Source organism: Melanotaenia boesemani, chromosome 19, assembly GCF_017639745.1.
Source record: "Melanotaenia boesemani isolate fMelBoe1 chromosome 19, fMelBoe1.pri, whole genome shotgun sequence".
In the NCBI taxonomy this organism is placed as follows: Eukaryota; Metazoa; Chordata; class Actinopteri; order Atheriniformes; family Melanotaeniidae; genus Melanotaenia; species Melanotaenia boesemani.
The window spans coordinates 31,454,715-31,473,524 of record NC_055700.1 but is presented as its reverse complement, the minus strand read 5'-3'; the positions used below and the strand labels follow the sequence as shown (position 1 = coordinate 31,473,524).

Genomic DNA, 18,810 nt, shown 5'->3' with positions numbered 1-18,810 from the left:
TGAAGATGACACAAAACTGAAAAAGCTAAGGGTGCTGAGGAGGTTCAGTTTGGTGGCCTCAGGATTGGGTCTCTGCTCGTTGTGGATGATGTGGTTCTGTTGACTTCATCGGGCCGTGATCTTCAGCTCTCGCTGGAGCGATTCGCAGCCGAGTGTGAAGCAGCTGGGATGAGAATCAGCACCTCCAAATCCGAAACGATAGTTCTCAGTCTGAAAAGGGTGGAGTGCTCTCTCCGGGTCTGCAATAGGGTCCTGCCCCAAGTGGAGGAGTTCACGTATCTCGAGGTCTTGTTCAGGAGTGAGGGAAGTATGGAGCGGGAGATCGACAGGGGGATCGGTGCGGCATCTGCAGTGATGCGGACTCTGCATCGGTCTGTCGTGGTGAAGAAGGAGCTGAGCCAAAAGACAAAGCTCTCGATTTACTGGTCAATCTACGTTCCTTTTTTTTTTTTTTTTTTAACTTGTCCTGTCCAGCATCATAGCAGCAAAATGATTAATCTGGTTGCTGTATCGTGCTGAACAAATTTGCTCTGCCAAGGGGAGGCCTATGGGTAGGGCTCCTCTTGATAATCTGATTCATTTATTTATTTATCTACTTTGAATCATGGAATCTATGTAATCTTGCTGGACCTGGCCGGAGGGGACAGAAAAAGATGGAAAATAGCAAAAAGAGCAAAAGGGAAAGAAGAAAGGAGACAAAAAGATCACAGACAGAAGGAAACGACCCTTCAATCCACACCATCACCAGACAACAAACTGTTACACCTATACATGAACACACCAGAAAATTTCCTACAAGTTTTACAAAAGCAGAAACATACACACAGAAAAAAACTAGTCATTAAGAGTTTTTAAATAATAACCAAATCAAAAAGACATAACAGCGACCAGATACTTACTTATTATCGCCTAGTAATAAAACCCACTAGACAACTCAGTGACTGTGTCAGCATGCAGAGCATGAGAAACAAGGAGTGATCAGTGATGAAGAGTGGTGAGTGAGATCATGCAAATGCGACCACACCTCCACAGAGGCCAGAGGCAGACCAGGGCCTGGGCCGGGCCCTCAGCAGCAGACCCGGAGCACCAACCCAAACCACCCCACCACAAAGACGACTCCAGCCCCACCTGAAGGGCGGCAGAGAAGAGCCCCAGCAAGAGCCCCCCACGGTCCCGAGGCACAGGCCCCAGTGGGCCAAGGGCAGCCCAAGCGAAGGGCCCAGGGCCCCAGGAGCCCAGAGGCGGCCGCCCCACCCCTCAAAGGCAGAGGGCCCGCAACAAGCCTAGGAGGACCAGGCCTCCCCAGACAGCCACCCGCCGTAGGCCAGCACACACCCCGATGTTCCAGCCGCACACCCCGGGAACCAGGGTGCTATCGGCCCCCTCCCCCCACTCCCCACCTACTTCAATCTGCACCCCCTTTTAACCCCACACTCACACCCTTCCCCACGCCGCACCCACAATCACTCACCACCACACAGTCACGCCACACACAACCCACCCACCATGCCCCGTGGGGGACACCCCAGGCGGACCAGCGGACAGTGAGCCCCAAGCACCCCCCCCTTGACCCAACCCCCACAGAGCCAGCAGCCCACCAGCGCAGCCACCCCGGGACCCGGCCCCGGGGCAACCACCTCCCCCTGGCCACACACAGGGGGAACAGGGGTGTGAGAGGTCCCCAATACCTCCCCGCTCCTGACTGTTTATGTAGTGTGTGTTGTGTGCAATTAAAATTGAGGGGCAGTGACCGCAATGAGCCGGGAGCCACCTAAGTGGCTTAACCCCGCCCCAACCACACACAGAAACACATGCACACACCTATTTCCTTGCACACTCCCGCTCATCCTAACTCATATATGCCCTCTCAGCCCCACCCAAAAAATATAAACACTCACACAGCATCCAATCCTCCCACTCTCACTCCCCAGACACACCCCCACTCATCCTAACACATGCATACGCACGCACACAAACATACCTCCCCCCATCCACACAAACATCATCCAAAGTATAGACACACACACACAACATACAAGCATCCCTGTCTCACACCCCAGTACCTCCTCCTATAATCCCCTGAATCCCACTCAGCCCTCCTTCAAACCCCTACACCCCCCCTGCCCCCGGGCCATACCCTGGGTCCCAGGGTGTCAACCAGACACCAGGGCATGCACCAACCCACACCACGGCAGCACATCCGGGCAGGCCCAGACCCCTGGCACAGACGGAGCCCACCACCCGGAGGGAGAAGGACCACCCCCGGGCACCAGAGCCCAGAACCCCCACCCAGCCCGCCCCGGAATAGCCCGGCCGCCCGGCCCAGGACCGACACCCACCAACTCAGGCACCATCAGTGGCCTCACCCCCCGCCACGAGGCCACGAGGCAACTCCAACTGCTGGCCCCCACAGCCCCCGACGAGGCCAGACCCAGAGCCACCCCCACCGCAGAGCAGCCTGGTCCTGCACCACGGGCAACCACAAAGAACCCGCAACCACCAGTCACTCCCGGCCATTTCTCAAACCCCCATAGCAACGAGGTCACAGTCCTCCACCTACACTAAGTGATGGAACTAAGCACAGGGGACCAGAGGGAATGTGATTCAGCTAAATAGTTCTTTGAGGAGGCAGACATTGTCTCACTACTGATGTGGTCAACTAAGAGATTCCTAAACTGCTAAATACACAGATCATTTTTGTTTTTCCAGTTCACAAGGATAGTTTTCTTTGCGATGCATAATGCTGTACGTATCATGTGTGCAAAGTTAATTGCCATATTAATGTCACCCAAGTCACCTAGTAGACATAGTGCGGGGATTGTAGGAATATTACATTTAAACCATGTTGACATGTCCACACATACCTGAAGCCAGAACCTGCGGACAGGTGTGCAGGACCACAAGGCATGGAGATAGTTGTCTGGTGTGTTTTCATTGCAGTGTGTGCAGATGTTTGATTGTGACAGACCCATCCTGAACATCCTTTGTCCTGTATAACGAGTTCTATGTAGAATTTTGAATTGTATTAGTTGCATATTTGAAGTCTTAGTCATTTTAAAGGTGTTTAAACATATTTGTGACCATTTATCTTTATTAAAGTTACTGGATAAGTCACCCTCCCATTTTGAGGTTGGAAGACAGATTGAGTCTTCTAGTTTGGATAATAGTCTATATGTTTTTGATAATAGCTTTGGGGCATTGAGATTCATGAATTCTGCCACCCTAATAGGTAGCTGTAAGTTTAATTGATTAATGGTATATTTTTTTACATATAATAGATTTGAGCCGGTGATATTCTAAAAATGTTTTGCTACTGATTCCATATTGTGAAGTGAGCATATTAAATGATAAGAAGTTTGCATTTTCTATTATATGTTCTAACTCTTTTATTCCTTTATTTTTCCATGAGTAAAATTGATAAGCTTTTTGTTTTGCAGGATGTCAGGGTTGTTCCAGAGGGGTGTAAACTTAGATGGAAAAAGTGAGGATTTGGTTATTTTTAGAAAATCCCACCAAGCCACTAAGGAGGAACTGATATTGATGCTTTTAAAACACTGATGTGTTTTGATGGCTGAGCTGATGAATGGCAGGTCAGAGATAAACAAATCCTCACACAAGGCTTGCTCTACATCTAACCATGATTTATCCATACTGCTAGATTTAAGCCATTTGCAGATATACTGCAGCTTGTTAGCTAAGAAAACATGATTAAAGTTGGGTAGCTCCAATCCGCCTCTATCTTTAGTCTGTTGTAAAGTTTTTAGACTGATACGTGATGGCTTGTTTTTCCATAAAAATTAATATATATGTGAGTCCAGTGACTTAAACCAGCTGGAGGATGGTTTAGTGGGTATCATTGAAAACAGGTAGTTTACTTTAGATAGACCCATCATTTTAACTGTGGCAACCCTCACCATGAGTGATATGGGTAAGTGCCTCCACCATGAGAGATCATCCTCTATTGCTTTAAGTAGCTGGACATAATTTAGCTTTGTTAGTTTTGATAACCTGGGGGAAATGTTTATGCCTAGATATCTAATGTTTCCAGACTGTATTGTAGTATTGGGTATGTTTTGTAGGTCACAGTTGATGGGCATAATAATAGTCTTAGACCAGTTAATAGAGTAGTCAGATATTGATGACAATGTGTTAATAAGTGTGATTGTCTGGGGGAGAGATGTCGGTGAGTTCTGGAGGAAAAGTAATACGTCATCAGCATAAAGACTTATCTTATGTTCTATATTTTTGGCATGGATTCCTTTAATCTCTTTATTTTGTCTTATGGCAGCAGCTAGAGGTTCAATAAAAATAGCAAAGAGTGATGGAGAAAGCGGGCAGCCCTGTCTGGTTCCTCTCTGCAAACAGAAGCTTGGAGAGGTTTGATCATTGGTCTTCACACATGCATTTGGGTTGTTATATAATATCTTTATCCAATCTATGAAAGATGACCCAAACCCAAATTTGTTTAACGTTGCAAATAAAAATTTCCAGTTTACTCGGTCAAATGCTTTTTCTGCGTCTAAAGAAATGACTGTGGATTCCAGGTTATGTAGAGTAGAATAATCTATGATGTTAATTAATCTACGCATGTTAGTAGAGGAATGTCTACCTTTAATTAAGCCTGGTCGTGATCCAGGAGGGGCTAAGGGTAGAGTTGCTGCGCCTCCACATCGAGAGGAGCCAGATGAGGTGGCTCGGGCATCTGGTCAGGATGTCTCCTGGTGAGGTGTTACGGGCACGTCCCACATGAAAGAGGCCCCTGGGCTCAGGGCCCTTCGCTCTGGCCGCCCTGGAGGACTGATGCCTGGCGGGGTCGGCGGCTGGAGATCTTGGCCCACTGGGCCCTGTACCCCATGACTGTGGGTGGTTCCGGGGAGGTGTTTGTGGTGAGGGGGCTTCAGTTGATGCTCCATGATTGCTGCTGATGACCCGGATCTCTAGACTAGTCTGCCTCTAGCCTCCGTAGAGGCATGGTCACATCTGCAGGATCACACTCATCTCTGATCCTCCTCTTTCCTCATCCTCTGCATGCTGACACAGCACATGCTGTCATCATTTATGCCACACACTAACCTGTCACGCAGCACGTCATCCAGGACAGCACCAACCTCACAACGCTGCGACAGAAACCTACAGGAATTTATGGAACTGGAAACACTGAACAGTCACGGATGGTTTCAGGTTGTGATGATCCTGCACCACGATGCTCGTTAAATCCAATGTTGTCCAGTGGGTTTATACACTAAGAGATGCTTTGGTTCAGGTGTGTGTGTTTCTGGTTCTTTGGTTGTTTCTGTGATACATCTTGTTGTTGCTGTCTTGGTTATTTTTTAGGAACTTCTGATGATTGTCTGCTCAGTTTACCTGTAAAAGCTGAAGGAAATTCTCTGTTGTGTTTCTGTACAGGTGTAGCAGCTGCTTGTCTGCTGTTAGGTTGGATTGAAGCTCGTTGCTTCTGTCTGCTGGATCTTTGTCTCCTCTTCCTTTTTTTGTACTTTCATTTTTACTTCTCTCCGTTACTGTCCTTTTTTTTCTTCTGTCCCCTAAGGTCAGGTCCAGCAAGATTAAATAAGTTCCATAATAACAAATAAATAAGATAAAACAATATATTTAAATAAAGAAAGAAATAAAAAAAATCAGGTCATCAAGAGGAGACTTATATCCATAAAGCTCCTCTTGGCAAAGCAAATTTCTTCAGCACAACACAGCAGTCAGACCCTCATACTGCCACCACCATGCTTGACAGGACAAGGTCGGAAAAAAAAAGAATGAAATGTAGTAAAATCAGCCGTAGTCAGAGTCTGATGCTGACCATCTCAAACAGGTTTATTTTCTTTAAAGCTGCAGTAACCCTAACCCTTGTTCCCAGACTGAAGATCAGTCCTGCATCACCAATCTGTTAACATGCAGAATCACAAACCCGAGAAAGAGCATCTCATGATCATCGGTTACTACACACACCCCTACACACTCCACACACACCACCCCTAGAACATGCACCAATGATGTCAGCTGTGCGAGTGTCCACCATTCATCACACCCCCCTCCCCCCGTCCGCAGATGCAGCTATTCTGATGAGATTTAGAGCTCAGACCCGGCCCTCCCTCCTGCTGACAACTCTCCAGCTGGTTATCTGCATGACATCAGACTTCATTGTGATGCTGCACAGATTACAGAACACCCATTTCCTCCTCTGATTGTCCTGAAGGCCCAGCAGAGCCAGATTAAAGGGGGTTAGGGCTGGGGAGTGGGGCCAGAGCTGAGATGGTATTTTAAAAACTTCTTCACACCTTGAATTCACCTAGTAGTTTTATGCTGCTAATGAATATAAGAACTTTATAAGTGGGCATGTTAGAGATCATGGATGGGTTTGACTTTCAGATTTTGTGTTTCTCAGTGCTGCTCATTCCAACACGAGGTGGACTGGATCCTATCCCAGCTGCTGTCAGCTGAGTGCAGATAAACCCTGGACACATCCCCAGCCCGTCACAGCATCTACCGTCACTCATGTCCACACTCAGTCCCAGGCAGGATTTAGAAACATCAATTAACCCAACAAGCATATTTTTGGATTGTGGGAGGAAGCAGGAGAGAAGCCAGCCATGCAGTTACCACAGAGAAAGACCCAGCTGAGCCGCTGTGAGGTGGCAATGACCACCACACCACCATGCAGCCTTGGTGAAGGCAAGCAGTCCCTAACAGCATGCTACGGCTAAATGCTAAAGATCAGTATCTAAAAATAATAATCAGTGTTTGACACATCAATTCTGTCATTTAAAATTTAAAAGGTAGACCTCACTACAAACACTTCTGTACTGGGGCTCCAGCCCCCAGAAGACCCTACCACTGCTGAGCAGATTCCTGGTCCATCAGAAGGAAAGCAAGGAGGCTGTCAACCATGCACGCTCACATTCACACCTACAGACAAGCTGGATAAACCTGGATAAAGCCCAGGAAGCAGGAAGGATCTGCAAACTCAGAACGCTGATATAACGCCTACCTCTTCTAGGAACAGAAAAAAGACACACATAAAGGAAAATTTAAATTAGGTATATACTTAAAAGAAAAAGAAGTAACCAAAGTCAGGTTTATGACCTCTTGAGGTGTCACATGCACCAGAGTAAAGAACAAATTTTATAATTGTTACGTCTTTTTAAATGCTGTTAAGAAGTCAGAATTTTTCTATATTTTCAGGATAATCATTCCTGAGTTTTACTCCCGTAACAGAAACACAGACATTTAATGTTGGTTTTACCTTTTGTTTTCTCTCAATCTGAACAGCTTCTGGATATCAGGACCAAGGGCGTAGCACAATATTCTGGCCCCCATGTGGACTTGATCAATAGTTCTCGAACATACTTTTCCCATAGTATAAGGTGTATAAGTAAACTAAGGTGATAAATATGATCTTTACCTCTAAATGGCTTCTCTAGCCATCTTTCTGCTTCACCTGGCAGACGCTGCTGCATTACTCAGCCTCCCCGCTACCTCCAGAGCATTGCATCTTCACTCTCTCTGTTGCAAGGATGACAGGCCCCATACAAGCTGGACAGATAGAAGATTATCCGAACCTGCTTATAGCAGAACACATGCTAGAATAAAAGGTTCTTTCATTTTAGTCAGCTGTAGGTGTGAAAACCTACCCTGCCTCCATCACCTCATCTTGTCTCACATCCTCGTGTGGACATGATGTGGAGGGCCAAGCTGAGCCGGGCTCCTTGACATCGAGGCAGATGCCTTCTGGCATTTGGGGCACTTATTGGTGGACTGAGGCGTTAATTTCTGTTAAAGGTTAAATGAGACAAAGGGAACATAAGCCAAGGAGAGTTTATTTATAAAACATAATGTAAAAACATAGAGTTAGCATAAAGGAAGATAAATATCAAATACATCTTGTGTTGAAAATAAAACTAACACTTCTTAAAGGAGCTCTTCTAATTCATGTGAAATTTAGCAAATTGAGTTTCTTCTATATTCTCATGTACAGCAAAATCCAACCAATCTAGTTTGTAAAAGTCCAAGAAATGAAACACTGTTTTAGCCATCTGGCCATCCAACCTGCATGTGACATGATGTGGCCGAATGATCACAGTTAATCTCATTTCCACCAACAGGTCAGGACTCCACCATCTTTCACCACTGGAGCAATTGAAGCCGCCTTTTCTTAGAATTTAATATGTTCAGTGACACCCAGCAGCTGCAGCCTCCAGCTTCTACCTTGGCTTTTATTGCTTATGGTACTGGGTGGGGCTTGAAAAAACGTGGCTGTGCTGTGGGGTCCACACATTACTTTTGTGCCTCAGAGAATACCAAGTTCATTCTTAAAAACATCTGCATACTTTGCTAGAATGTCCTCAATTGCCCTGTTGTGCTTGGTTTCAGCCAATCTAGGTGAATCTTTTTCAGGATGTCTCCCCCCACCAAACTTGGCCCCTCCCCTTGGATTACAAACAACCTCACTGAAGCGTCCTGCTCCTGGTACACCAGGTTAGCCTGAATCACCCCAGCAAATGAAAACAGATATGTCCTCAGCCTAACATTAGCCACTTGTAGCGCAAGTGCCTCCTCAGCACCCCACAGCTCTTTGTATGTGACTTCACTCATCACTGATGCCAAGCCGCCTGTGTCCACTTCCATGTCCAGCTTCTTGGCATTTAACTGCAGTGTTACTGCAGTGGGCTCTGTCTAAGGCTCACTGAGGTCCAAGTGATTAAACATGTTAAAGGAAACTTCTTGCCCAGCCCCTCACACTTCTCACTGAGCAGGTGAAGCACATTCAGTTTGGGCTTCCTCCTGTCCCACTTCTGTTGATTTTGAACTCCCCTGCATTTCTTTGCAATGTGGCCTTTTTTTCTGGCAGGTATCATACACACAGTCATTGGTGAAATGTGGCCCCCACACCAGAAAGACTCCACTGATTTCAACGACTTGCCCGTTGGTAAGTAAGACCCTCTGGTGGCTGCACACCCTCACTGACCTGTTGAATGTCTTTAGTGTTGGTAGCTGCTGTTTCCATAACGTTTCCATATAGTGATGGACTACACACAAGGGGCTGACTTTGATCTCCCATTTGGGTCCCACTTGCAGAAGATGGATACGCAGACAGAAGGACGGATACGTAGACTGATGGATATACAGGCGGATGGACAGATACACAGATGGACGGAAATGCAGACAGATGGACGGATAAGTAGATGGATGGACGGATAAGCAGACGAATGGACAGATACGCAGACAGATGGATGGGTATGCAGACGGATGCGCAGACAGATAGATGGGTATGCAGACGAATGGACGGACACGCAGACAGATGGACGGATACGCAGACAGATGGACGGATGTGCAGACGGATGCGCAGACAGATAGATGGGTATGCAGACGAATGGACGGACACGCAGACAGATGGATGGATACGCAGACAGATGGACGGATGTGCAGACGAATGCGCAGACAGATAGATGGGTATGCAGACGAATGGACGGACACGCAGACAGATGGACGGATACGTAGACGGACGGTTGGGTAGTTGCAAAGCAGATGCTTATTACCAGATTCATATGAGGAATCACATTAGGTATTTTCATTTGTGAAGGAACTTTCCAGTTCCAGATGGAAGAAAAGGTGCAGATATACAGTCATTAATCCTTTTAACCAAATACATAGAGAGACCCTTCCAGCTGATTTATGTTTTCAATTTATGTGCATGATCACATTTTCATTAGTTCCTGTAATGTACATAGTGTGAGTATTTATGTTGATGATGTTGTTTTGATGCAATACAACGGATTTAGATTTATTTGTTACCATATCAACAAAATATTAATCAAATCTTGGAGCAATAACATTTTTATCACAAGTGTTTCATTATCACAATACAAATAAGATGGATCATTTCTACAGTTTTTATTCATTTTTATCATTTCATTTGGCACCTTCCATCTTATGTTCATATTAATCATATTTTTTATGTTTATATGTTTATATTTATGTCATGTTTATTTTCAGCTTCCACAGTTTTAAAGAAGTCATAGTTCATGGTGGAAATCATAGACTCACATCTCCAAACCTGTGGATGAGTCGTTTTACTGCCATCATGAACTAATTCATGTTCTTGTCTCATTAGACACCATCCTCCTCAGAGATGAGGAAGACTCAGAAATGTCTCATTTACAGTATTGAAGTCTTAAAAACTCTGAAACTCTGGTGCCTAAAGGGCTAAAAAGGTTCCTGTCATACAAACCTCTGACTGTGAACTGAGGAACTGGGACTCCGGTCCAGCGAGGCAGTAAGTATACTCATAACATAGAGAACCCACGCACACACGGGACCAGGTGACATCCAGTGTGGCCTCAGCTCATCTGCAACTCTGCAGCTGCACGTGATACACATCCGTGTTTCCTGAAGTCTGGCGGTGAATTTACAGGAGAAATAAAGACAGAAGTTGGGGCTGGGGGTCATTAACATGTGAAGGTGAGGCTGGAAGAATCAGGTTCATGCATGTGTGTGAAAAGAGAGAGGGTAGGCTGGGTGGGGGCTGCAGGGCAGCCAGCAGATGTGGAAGGAGGAGGGGGGTGGCCGCTGGGAGGAGGAGGAGGACAGAAAGGAAACAACCGATTCCCCCCTTCTTTCTGAGTTTATACTAGTTAAATTCCAGCACCAGGAGCTTTAAACATCACTAGAACATAAACCCGTCCCACACCTAACGGGATCCCTACTGGTTCTCCTAATGGCTGATCTGGACTGGATCATGGTTGAAAAGACTGAAGATCTGTTCTCTCAACTCAGCAACCAGAACAGAGCGACTCAGTGTGGACACCGAATGAACGGAACCCATGTCTGGACCGAGGTGGACCACATATGCTGGAGGGTACCTGTTCACCAATGGGGGCTTTGTCCAGGGATTCTGTCCTCCTCAGCATCCTGACCCCGCCCAGGAGCCTGAGTTCAAGACTTTCACCCGTTTAAGAAGCAACAACGCTCATGCAGTGATTTGTATCAGAGAAGAATCTTTTAATCTCAGTTTTATATTTTCTTGTATTTTTTGTGAAGCACTCTGTGATCATTGTTGACATGATGAACCAGTGATTCCCAGGGTTGGGAATCTTCTTCCCCAACTCTTCAAAATGTCCTGATTTCTGGTGGAAGGTTGTTCTGCTGGTTTTCAGGAGAGACAGTCAGGACCATTGCACACGAATAAAATTAGTTAAACCAACATAAAACCACATCAAAACAGTTACACTGCACCAACTCCTACACTAACAGCCAGAAAATGTGCAGACAGGTGCAAAGAACCCTCTGATGAGCAAAGCTTCATTCATCCAGGGTCTCTGAGAATATCCGTTTGTTAAGAAGAGTTATAGACAATTATATTCTGCTGCTCTATGGCAGCAAGTTCCAGTTAACGTCCTGTTGCTGTGAACACAACCATGATAAAAAGGTTCAAATCTGGTGTTTGCATTTGTTCCACCAGCAAATTTTCAAGCAGTAATTAAAGCAGACGTGCTTCTTAAAAACCAAAGGAGATGCAAGAGGAGAAAAGAAAAACTTCTAAATGTTTTTCTATTTGAACTCATGTCTGCTTATTTTATAAATCTTTTATAAAACCTTGTAAATGCCAAATTTACAGAAGTTACACAGCTTTCACATTTAAAGAAAGTTAGTTCATTAAAAATCTGAAAATAAAATAAAGTCTTTACTAATTCGCTGAAGGAAATAATAAAAAATAAAACATGTTTCTTTATCAAAAAGAAAGAAATGCTTCTGTTTTCTGGATAGAGATGGACCGTATTTATAAAGAGCTTTACTGTACCTGGAATGATACCCAAAGTGTTTTACATCACATATCATATTCACCCATTCACACACAGATGGTGGAAGCTGCCATGCAAGGCAATTTGGGGTTTGGCGTTTTGCTCAGGGACACCTCGACATAACTCGACTTCGCTGAGGATCAAACCGGCAACCCTCAGGTTACAAGACAACCGCTCTACCTTGCTGAGCCACGCTGCCGGATGGATGGATGATGGATGGATGGAGTCTCTGAAAGGAAAAGAGGTAAATATTTCCTCTCCTTCGACGTTTTCATGGTTGTTGATTGCAGACAGACTGATTGCGTCACGTCACAGAAACGGGGGAACGATCGAGAGGAGGCGTGGTCTAATTTGGCCCCGCCCCGTGAAGGAGACCCACCTGAAGCGCAGAGGAGACGCAGCAGAGGACGCAGCGCTGCGGACCAGGACTCTCCGGACTTGGAGGATTCTCTCCAGTAAAGTTCAGGCTGGATGTTTCCAGGTTTTTTAAAACGTAGAAGAAGAAGGTGGACAAACTCTGAGCAGGAGCTCCTGAATTTTATTTTTTCTGACTTTTTTAGACTTCTAGACTTCCTCGAGGCAAAACTCTGGAGGTCTGGAATCATCTGAACTAGGAGTTTTTTATTCTAGACTGTGAGGAAACTTTTGGGAAGAATTTGAGAATTTTATTTAGAATTGAATCCCTCCGTGCAGAAAGATGGCTGGGACGCAGATGTTCAGGTGAGTCCTGGAATAAGAATAAGCTTTCTGTCTGCTAGTTTATTTTCTGGCTAACTGGGGGATCTGCTCTGGTTTCAGGATGGTCCTCTGGGCTGTTATTTGGCTCCAGACTGCCAGTTCCCCTCCCGCCTCAGGTCAGTCCGTCACAACCAAACATTTCTGATCCGGTTCACAGCTGAACTCAGACTTTTTCTGGTGTTCTGCTCGATCCGCGTGACACATAGGTCTGGGTTTTAATCTGTGAGAAAACGTAACTATTTCATATTAGTTTACTGTCATTTATTCATAGTAGAAACTGAAATAATCTAAATGTTAATACAATAACTTTGTTTTGAATCAACAGAAGTTTTCTGTGTAATTAATCCACAACTTTCTTCTAAATCTGGCCCTTTGGCTTTCTTTCTGTAGATAATTGTGAAGAGAAGGAGCGCATTAGCAGCCAGCCCCCCTCCTCATCACTCTCTTCCTCCTCTGCTTCTCCTTCTTCATCTCCTCATGTGGTGGAATCACCACCACCTTCCCAGGACTTCCTGGGTCAGTTTACCCAGGTGAGCTCCTCAAACAGCGGGGAGCGTAAACACCGCCACGCCAGCGCCGTCCTGCCCTTCATCGGCCTCACCAACAGTAAGTTCACACCACCCAGATGGAGGCAGGGAGGGGGTCAGCAGTTTACCTAAAACACATGGAGAAAGTTTGGACTTTTTTCCAGATGGCCTGGAACCTTCCACTCAGAACAGAAGGTTCTGGCTGCTTCGGGTTCTTTCTCAGCTTTAGTGTTTTTCTGTTATTTTCAGATGTTTGTTCTCATTGTTTACTGATGTGAGACGGAGGCTGGAATGTGCTGCCAGCTGGAGACTGTGATTTACGTCTCAGATATACGAACATGAGGAGAGGCAGCTGGTTGCAGAGCTCTCATCTGCCTCAGCCCATATCACATGATCATCTTAGAAAGAAACAAGAGTTTTAAAAGGATTCATGAGAAGACTGTAGAGCCACATTTCACATACCATGAGAAAAACTGCATTGTTTCTTGTTGAAGGTGCAGAGCAGAGTCGTAGCTGCTGTAAGAATGGAGGGACCTGCATCCTGGGCAGCTTCTGCGCATGCCCTCGCTTCTTCACCGGGAGGAGCTGCGAGTACGACACCCGACTCAGGTAAACCGGACAGAGACCTGCAGCTCCCTGGAACAAGCTCAGCATTAACCCTGAAAGCAGCACCGGTCCTAACCCTCTACTATCCTGCAGGTTGCAGTGTTTCCCTGCTGCAACACACCAGACTCAAACCAGCGGCTCACTAACAGGCTGGTGCAGAAGCTTCTCATTTCCATCAGGTGTGTTGCAGCAGGGAAACACTTTCTACTCAGCCATGGACACAAACATGTTTTTCACACTGGAAGCACACTTTCTAGGGTCCCCAGGTGTCTCCATAATATGAGCCTTGTTATTGTGGAGCTCCTCTTTATTTGCTATAAGTGTCTTTTCTAAAGTTACGGCCATGGTTTAGATCAGGGATGTCCAGGACAGCGTCCCAGCAGGACAGCGGTCCTCCTGGACTGACTCTGGACATCCCTGATCTAAAGGGTTGAGTTAAGTCAGTATTGACTGTTGTCTGTAGCAGATGTGCTGACATTAAGTATAAAGTGATAAAGAGCTGGAATCAAATTTGTTTTTAACCGAGTGGCAGCCTTTTACACCGTTGTGCTTGTTTTTCTGCAGAAACTGTGATTTTATCCCTCATGGCGAGTGGGTTCAGAAAGGCTGCTCCTACTGTCGCTGTGGTTACGGGATGCTGCACTGCTTCCCTCACGTCTTCCAGAAAGACTGCGGTAAGACTCCTTCCCTTCCCTGTCTTCTGTGGTGAAAATCAGCTGTTTTCCACCCACATCCTTCTCCCAGCTCAGGAGTTTAGTCTCCACCAAGGTGTGGAGGAGATGCCTGGCAGTTGCTTGAACAACCGCCATTCACACTTTCCATCTTCAAACAATGCAAGCAGCTCAGATGTAAACAGGCTGGAGCAGCTTCATGCCCCACCTTCTCATTTACAATTCAAGGCTTTCATCCCCAAATGCAACACATTCACCCCATTAGCAAATACAAAGGACAGCCGTCTGTGCTGCTCTCAGGAAGATCTGGTTTCAGCTTTAAACCATTTTAGACCATACATTATCACTTCAAAAAGCTCATCCAGCCACATTAAATCCTGTGGCTACATCAATAGTTCTTCCTGCTGGAAACCAGCGCGTTTTCTAATGGAAACCAGCGCGTTTTCTATTGGAAACCAGCACATTTTCTAATGGAAACCAGCGCGTTTCCTGCTGGAAACCAGCGCGTTTTCTATTGGAAACCAGCGTGTTTTCTAATGGAAACCAGCGCGTTTTCTATTGGAAACCAGCACATTTTCTAATGGAAACCAGCGCGTTTCCTGCTGGAAACCAGCGCGTTTTCTATTGGAAACCAGCGTGTTTTCTAATGGAAACCAGCGCGTTTTCTATTGGAAACCAGCACATTTTCTAATGGAAACCAGCGCGTTTCCTGCTGGAAACCAGCGCGTTTTCTATTGGAAACCAGCGTGTTTTCTAATGGAAACCAGCGCGTTTTCTATTGGAAACCAGCACATTTTCTAATGGAAACCAGCGCGTTTTCTAATGGAAACCAGCGCGTTTCCTGCTGGAAACTAGCGTGTTTTCTAATGGAAACCAGCGTGTTTTCTAATGGAAACCAGCATGTTTCTCCAACCTGATCTGAAGTTTCAGCACACACCAGCACCGACAGCTTTCCTTTGATAAGTCAGTGATGATGAGAAGTTCTGGGAAGGAGAAGTTACATTACAGCAAAAACAAGTCCTACATGAATGCCTTTAAAACCTACCAAAATATTACCTCAAAATGTTCTTAATAATACAGACATGATATGATGGTAGCAATGATGGATGAAGGTTTGCGTGGAGTAATGAATGTGTCTTCTTTCACCCTGCAGATGACTCAGATGTGGAAGTGCGCTGGTATCGTTCATCGGCCGGAGGGATGATTCCCGCTGGCTGCTTCCTGTTCCTGCTGCTTCTGCTGCTCTTCTTCCTCTGATATCGGAGCCCAGCTTCAGCAGCACATGTTCCTCCTCATCATCGACCATCGGCGTTCGGGCCAACCGTGGGTCTGCGGGACACATGAGAGGTTTACAGTCCACTGTTGGAGCGGGTGATGAGTGTTTCCCAGCAGGATTTAGGGGTGGAGCAGACGTTTGTAGGTCCGGTTGAGGCCTGGAAGCTGTTCAGCCAGCGATTGTTGGATTAAACAGAACTGATCACGATATTTATTTTAATCAGCACATCTGTGTTTGGTGAAGCCATCTGTGTGTGTTGGGAATGTTCTGTAAATAAGATTTTTATGGAAAATGTTTTTTTTTTTCAGGATCTTTAAATGTTTGCAGACTTTTTTCTTTTTTTCTCTGTGAAGATGTTTTAACTTCAGTGTGTTTGCACAACTGAAGCTGATAAATAAAGTCAGCTGTTCATCATGTGTCTTCATTGGTAGTGATTTTATGGACAGATCTGCTCTGTATGGACAGGAATGTGTGCTCTGCTAAGTCTGGCTCTGTAATCTGGAGCTGTTTTCAGAAGGGCTGTTGTCTCTGCTGCTGTTATTGATGAGCCTTGATTATCTGCTGCTCTCTTATCTAAAACAAACACATCAGCTGTTGCTCTGCAGTGTGTCAGCGTGGGAGGAAAATAAACCATTGTTACTGGATCATTCTCACTTATCTGTGGAAGAGTGGAATGATGAATATGTAACCATGGAGACATGTTTAATGGGAGATACTGGGTTAATGAAGCTACTACATGGAAGCTTCGGCATGTGGAACTGGGCCAGGCTGAAACCAGCCACATTTTCCACTCAGTGTTCTGCAGAACATCAGAAAGATGTTTAAAAGATGTAAAATCCTAAAGCAGATTTGAACAAGGAGGAAATATTGATCAAAGCCCCGATCAATGATCTGTGAACCAGGTGGCGGTCACCAACTGCCTGGACATCCTGAATGAAAGCTGCAGACCCGTTCAGACACTGATGGCTTTAACTGATCCGCTGCTGGTCTGTACTTATAGATCTATATCAGGTATCAATACTGATCTGGTCTATAATTATAGATATCAGGTATCTTCCTTCAGCTTTCAGATTAATAGTGTTTTATTATTTTTCTTGCTGCTGACATGCTCCTTTCCAACTGATAGAAATGGAAAAGTTGCCAGATTTTTAAATCTAAATTTATTGACCTCAAATGACCCGAAACTACTGAAGCAGAAGCTTTAACGAGAATCAAACACTGGACGCGATTCAGACTTTTGGAGGTCCTGATCACCAGGAAGCTGGGACGGCATGAATATGAAGACCCCATCAGGCCAGCAGAAGATAAACAACATGTCCGATGAGACATTTTTCCATCTGATGTGAGCTGAAGCTAAATCTGACGGCAGGAACACGTCATTCCTCAGGGAATCAGGGAAGAGCTGCTGTATCCTACATTTTAACTCGGAAAGTCAAGAGAATCTGTTGTTTCACTGTTTAATCTCTGCAGTTCAACTTGGGGAGTAGTGTAAACAGGCTTCCTGCAGGCATCTCAGGTCCCTGCATTCTCTGTCTTCTGACCCCAGTTGACGAATGCAGCAGATTACTGGTCCTGCTGGTTAAAGCCAGCTTCTTCCCTCTGCAGCCCCTTGCTGTCCTGCTCAGTGAGCTGCTTTTGTTCAGCAGTAATTTAACCTGAGAGAAGACAAGGAGCAAGACAGAGTAGATAAGCAGGGCGGGTTTACGTGGGTTGATCCCACAGTGGAATCTCATCCAGCCAGGTCCAGGAAACACCTCATTTTAAGCCGCTCACTGAAAACGTTCCTGCAAAGCAGGAAATAGGATTTGTCTTTAGCTTGTTTCCACCTCAGATCTTTTCCTTTCTGTGTGGTAGTCTGGAGGACACAGATGTTAGCGTCTGTCAAAGCAGAGCAGAGGGTGGAGGGGTTGGACGGGGTTTAAGCAGCTGAACACAGGAGAAGCTGCAGGAGACCACACTGAAAAAACTGGGAACACAGGGTCTTTGAATTTACAAGAATGATGCTAGTATATGCAACACAAAAAAATCATATTTCCTCTTTGAACATTATTCAAACAAGTACACCCCATGTGTTTGTAGAGATTGTTAAACGTTCTAGTTTCTTTTGTGTTGATTGAAAGTGATCCAATTGAACGAATCAATTAACGTAATCAAGTTTTGTCATAACCGGAAATGGAGTGCATTCAAAAACTGCGCCCAAAACAAACTTCACTTCAGCAGCAGCAGCAGAAATTGTTTGTCGAGCGGGAACATTCAGCGGTCTCCAGTGGCTCTATCCCAAGATCCCATTAGAGAAACGGTAAGTTTATTCATGTTGACAATGAAATGCGCGACATTTCTTCAGCGCTGCAATGTTTGAACGGCGTGTGATGCAACAGCCTGTCGCTGCGTTAGTGTTAACGTATCATCCAGGCATTTTAGCTTGCTAATTTGCTTGCTAACGGCAACAAAACCGTTTGCTAGCTTGTCTAGATTTAACCAGTGAATATGTGATGGTATTTTGTCACAACACACGACGCTATCGCTGATAACGGTGCCAAAATATACTACTTAAAAAGAGACCGTTATTACCTCCACCAGCGGAGGTTATGCAATCGTAAGGGGGTGTGTGAGTGTGTGTGTGTGCGTGCGCGCGCGCGCGCGTTAGTTAGCAACATAACTCAAAAAGTTATGGACGGATTTTGATGAAATTTTCTCAGAATGTCCAGGAAAATAAGAGTAACACTTGACTAGATTGGTATAAATAGCAAAAATTCTATCCGAGTGCTTTTCTAGTCATTGGAGGTTCACTCAGAGATTAGCATGTCTGCAGAGGCATTTGTATAGAAAACTAAGTGGGCAATTTAAGACAGCTTGTGAGTTACTGTTTAAAAGATTTACAGCACTCAACTGTACTAAGCAGGATTCATTATACTGATCTGTTTATTATGTGTTTCAATTAAGTGCATCCATGTTAAGCTCAGTTCTATTTTTATAATGTTTTTCTCTATAGGTCCCTCATTTTATGTGCTTATTCACAGAGATCTGTAATGGTAAGTGCTGTTATATTGCCTTCTGCTGTTGCTTCATAAGCTTATTGTGACTTTTTTATTTGAGTTACAGATGTATTCATGCTATCACATGCTAAAGACTGCAAATGTGGTTAACTGTCATCTTAATGTGTGTTACAGGTTTAGGTGGTG

General features: G+C 45.2%; 1 protein-coding gene across 1 annotated transcript; it reads left to right on the top strand.

Moving 5' to 3' along the window:
* The first annotated feature begins 12,018 nt into the window (after window positions 1-12,018).
* Window positions 12,019-16,042, top strand: tdgf1 (teratocarcinoma-derived growth factor 1). Its single transcript, XM_041969435.1, has 7 exons — window positions 12,019-12,054; window positions 12,126-12,530; window positions 12,609-12,664; window positions 12,939-13,154; window positions 13,570-13,684; window positions 14,246-14,355; window positions 15,506-16,042. The coding sequence occupies exons 2-7, from the start codon at window positions 12,508-12,510 to the stop codon at window positions 15,607-15,609; spliced, it is 624 nt and encodes a 207-aa protein (XP_041825369.1). The 5' UTR covers window positions 12,019-12,054; window positions 12,126-12,507; the 3' UTR covers window positions 15,610-16,042.
* Window positions 16,043-18,810: the final 2,768 nt, after the last annotated feature.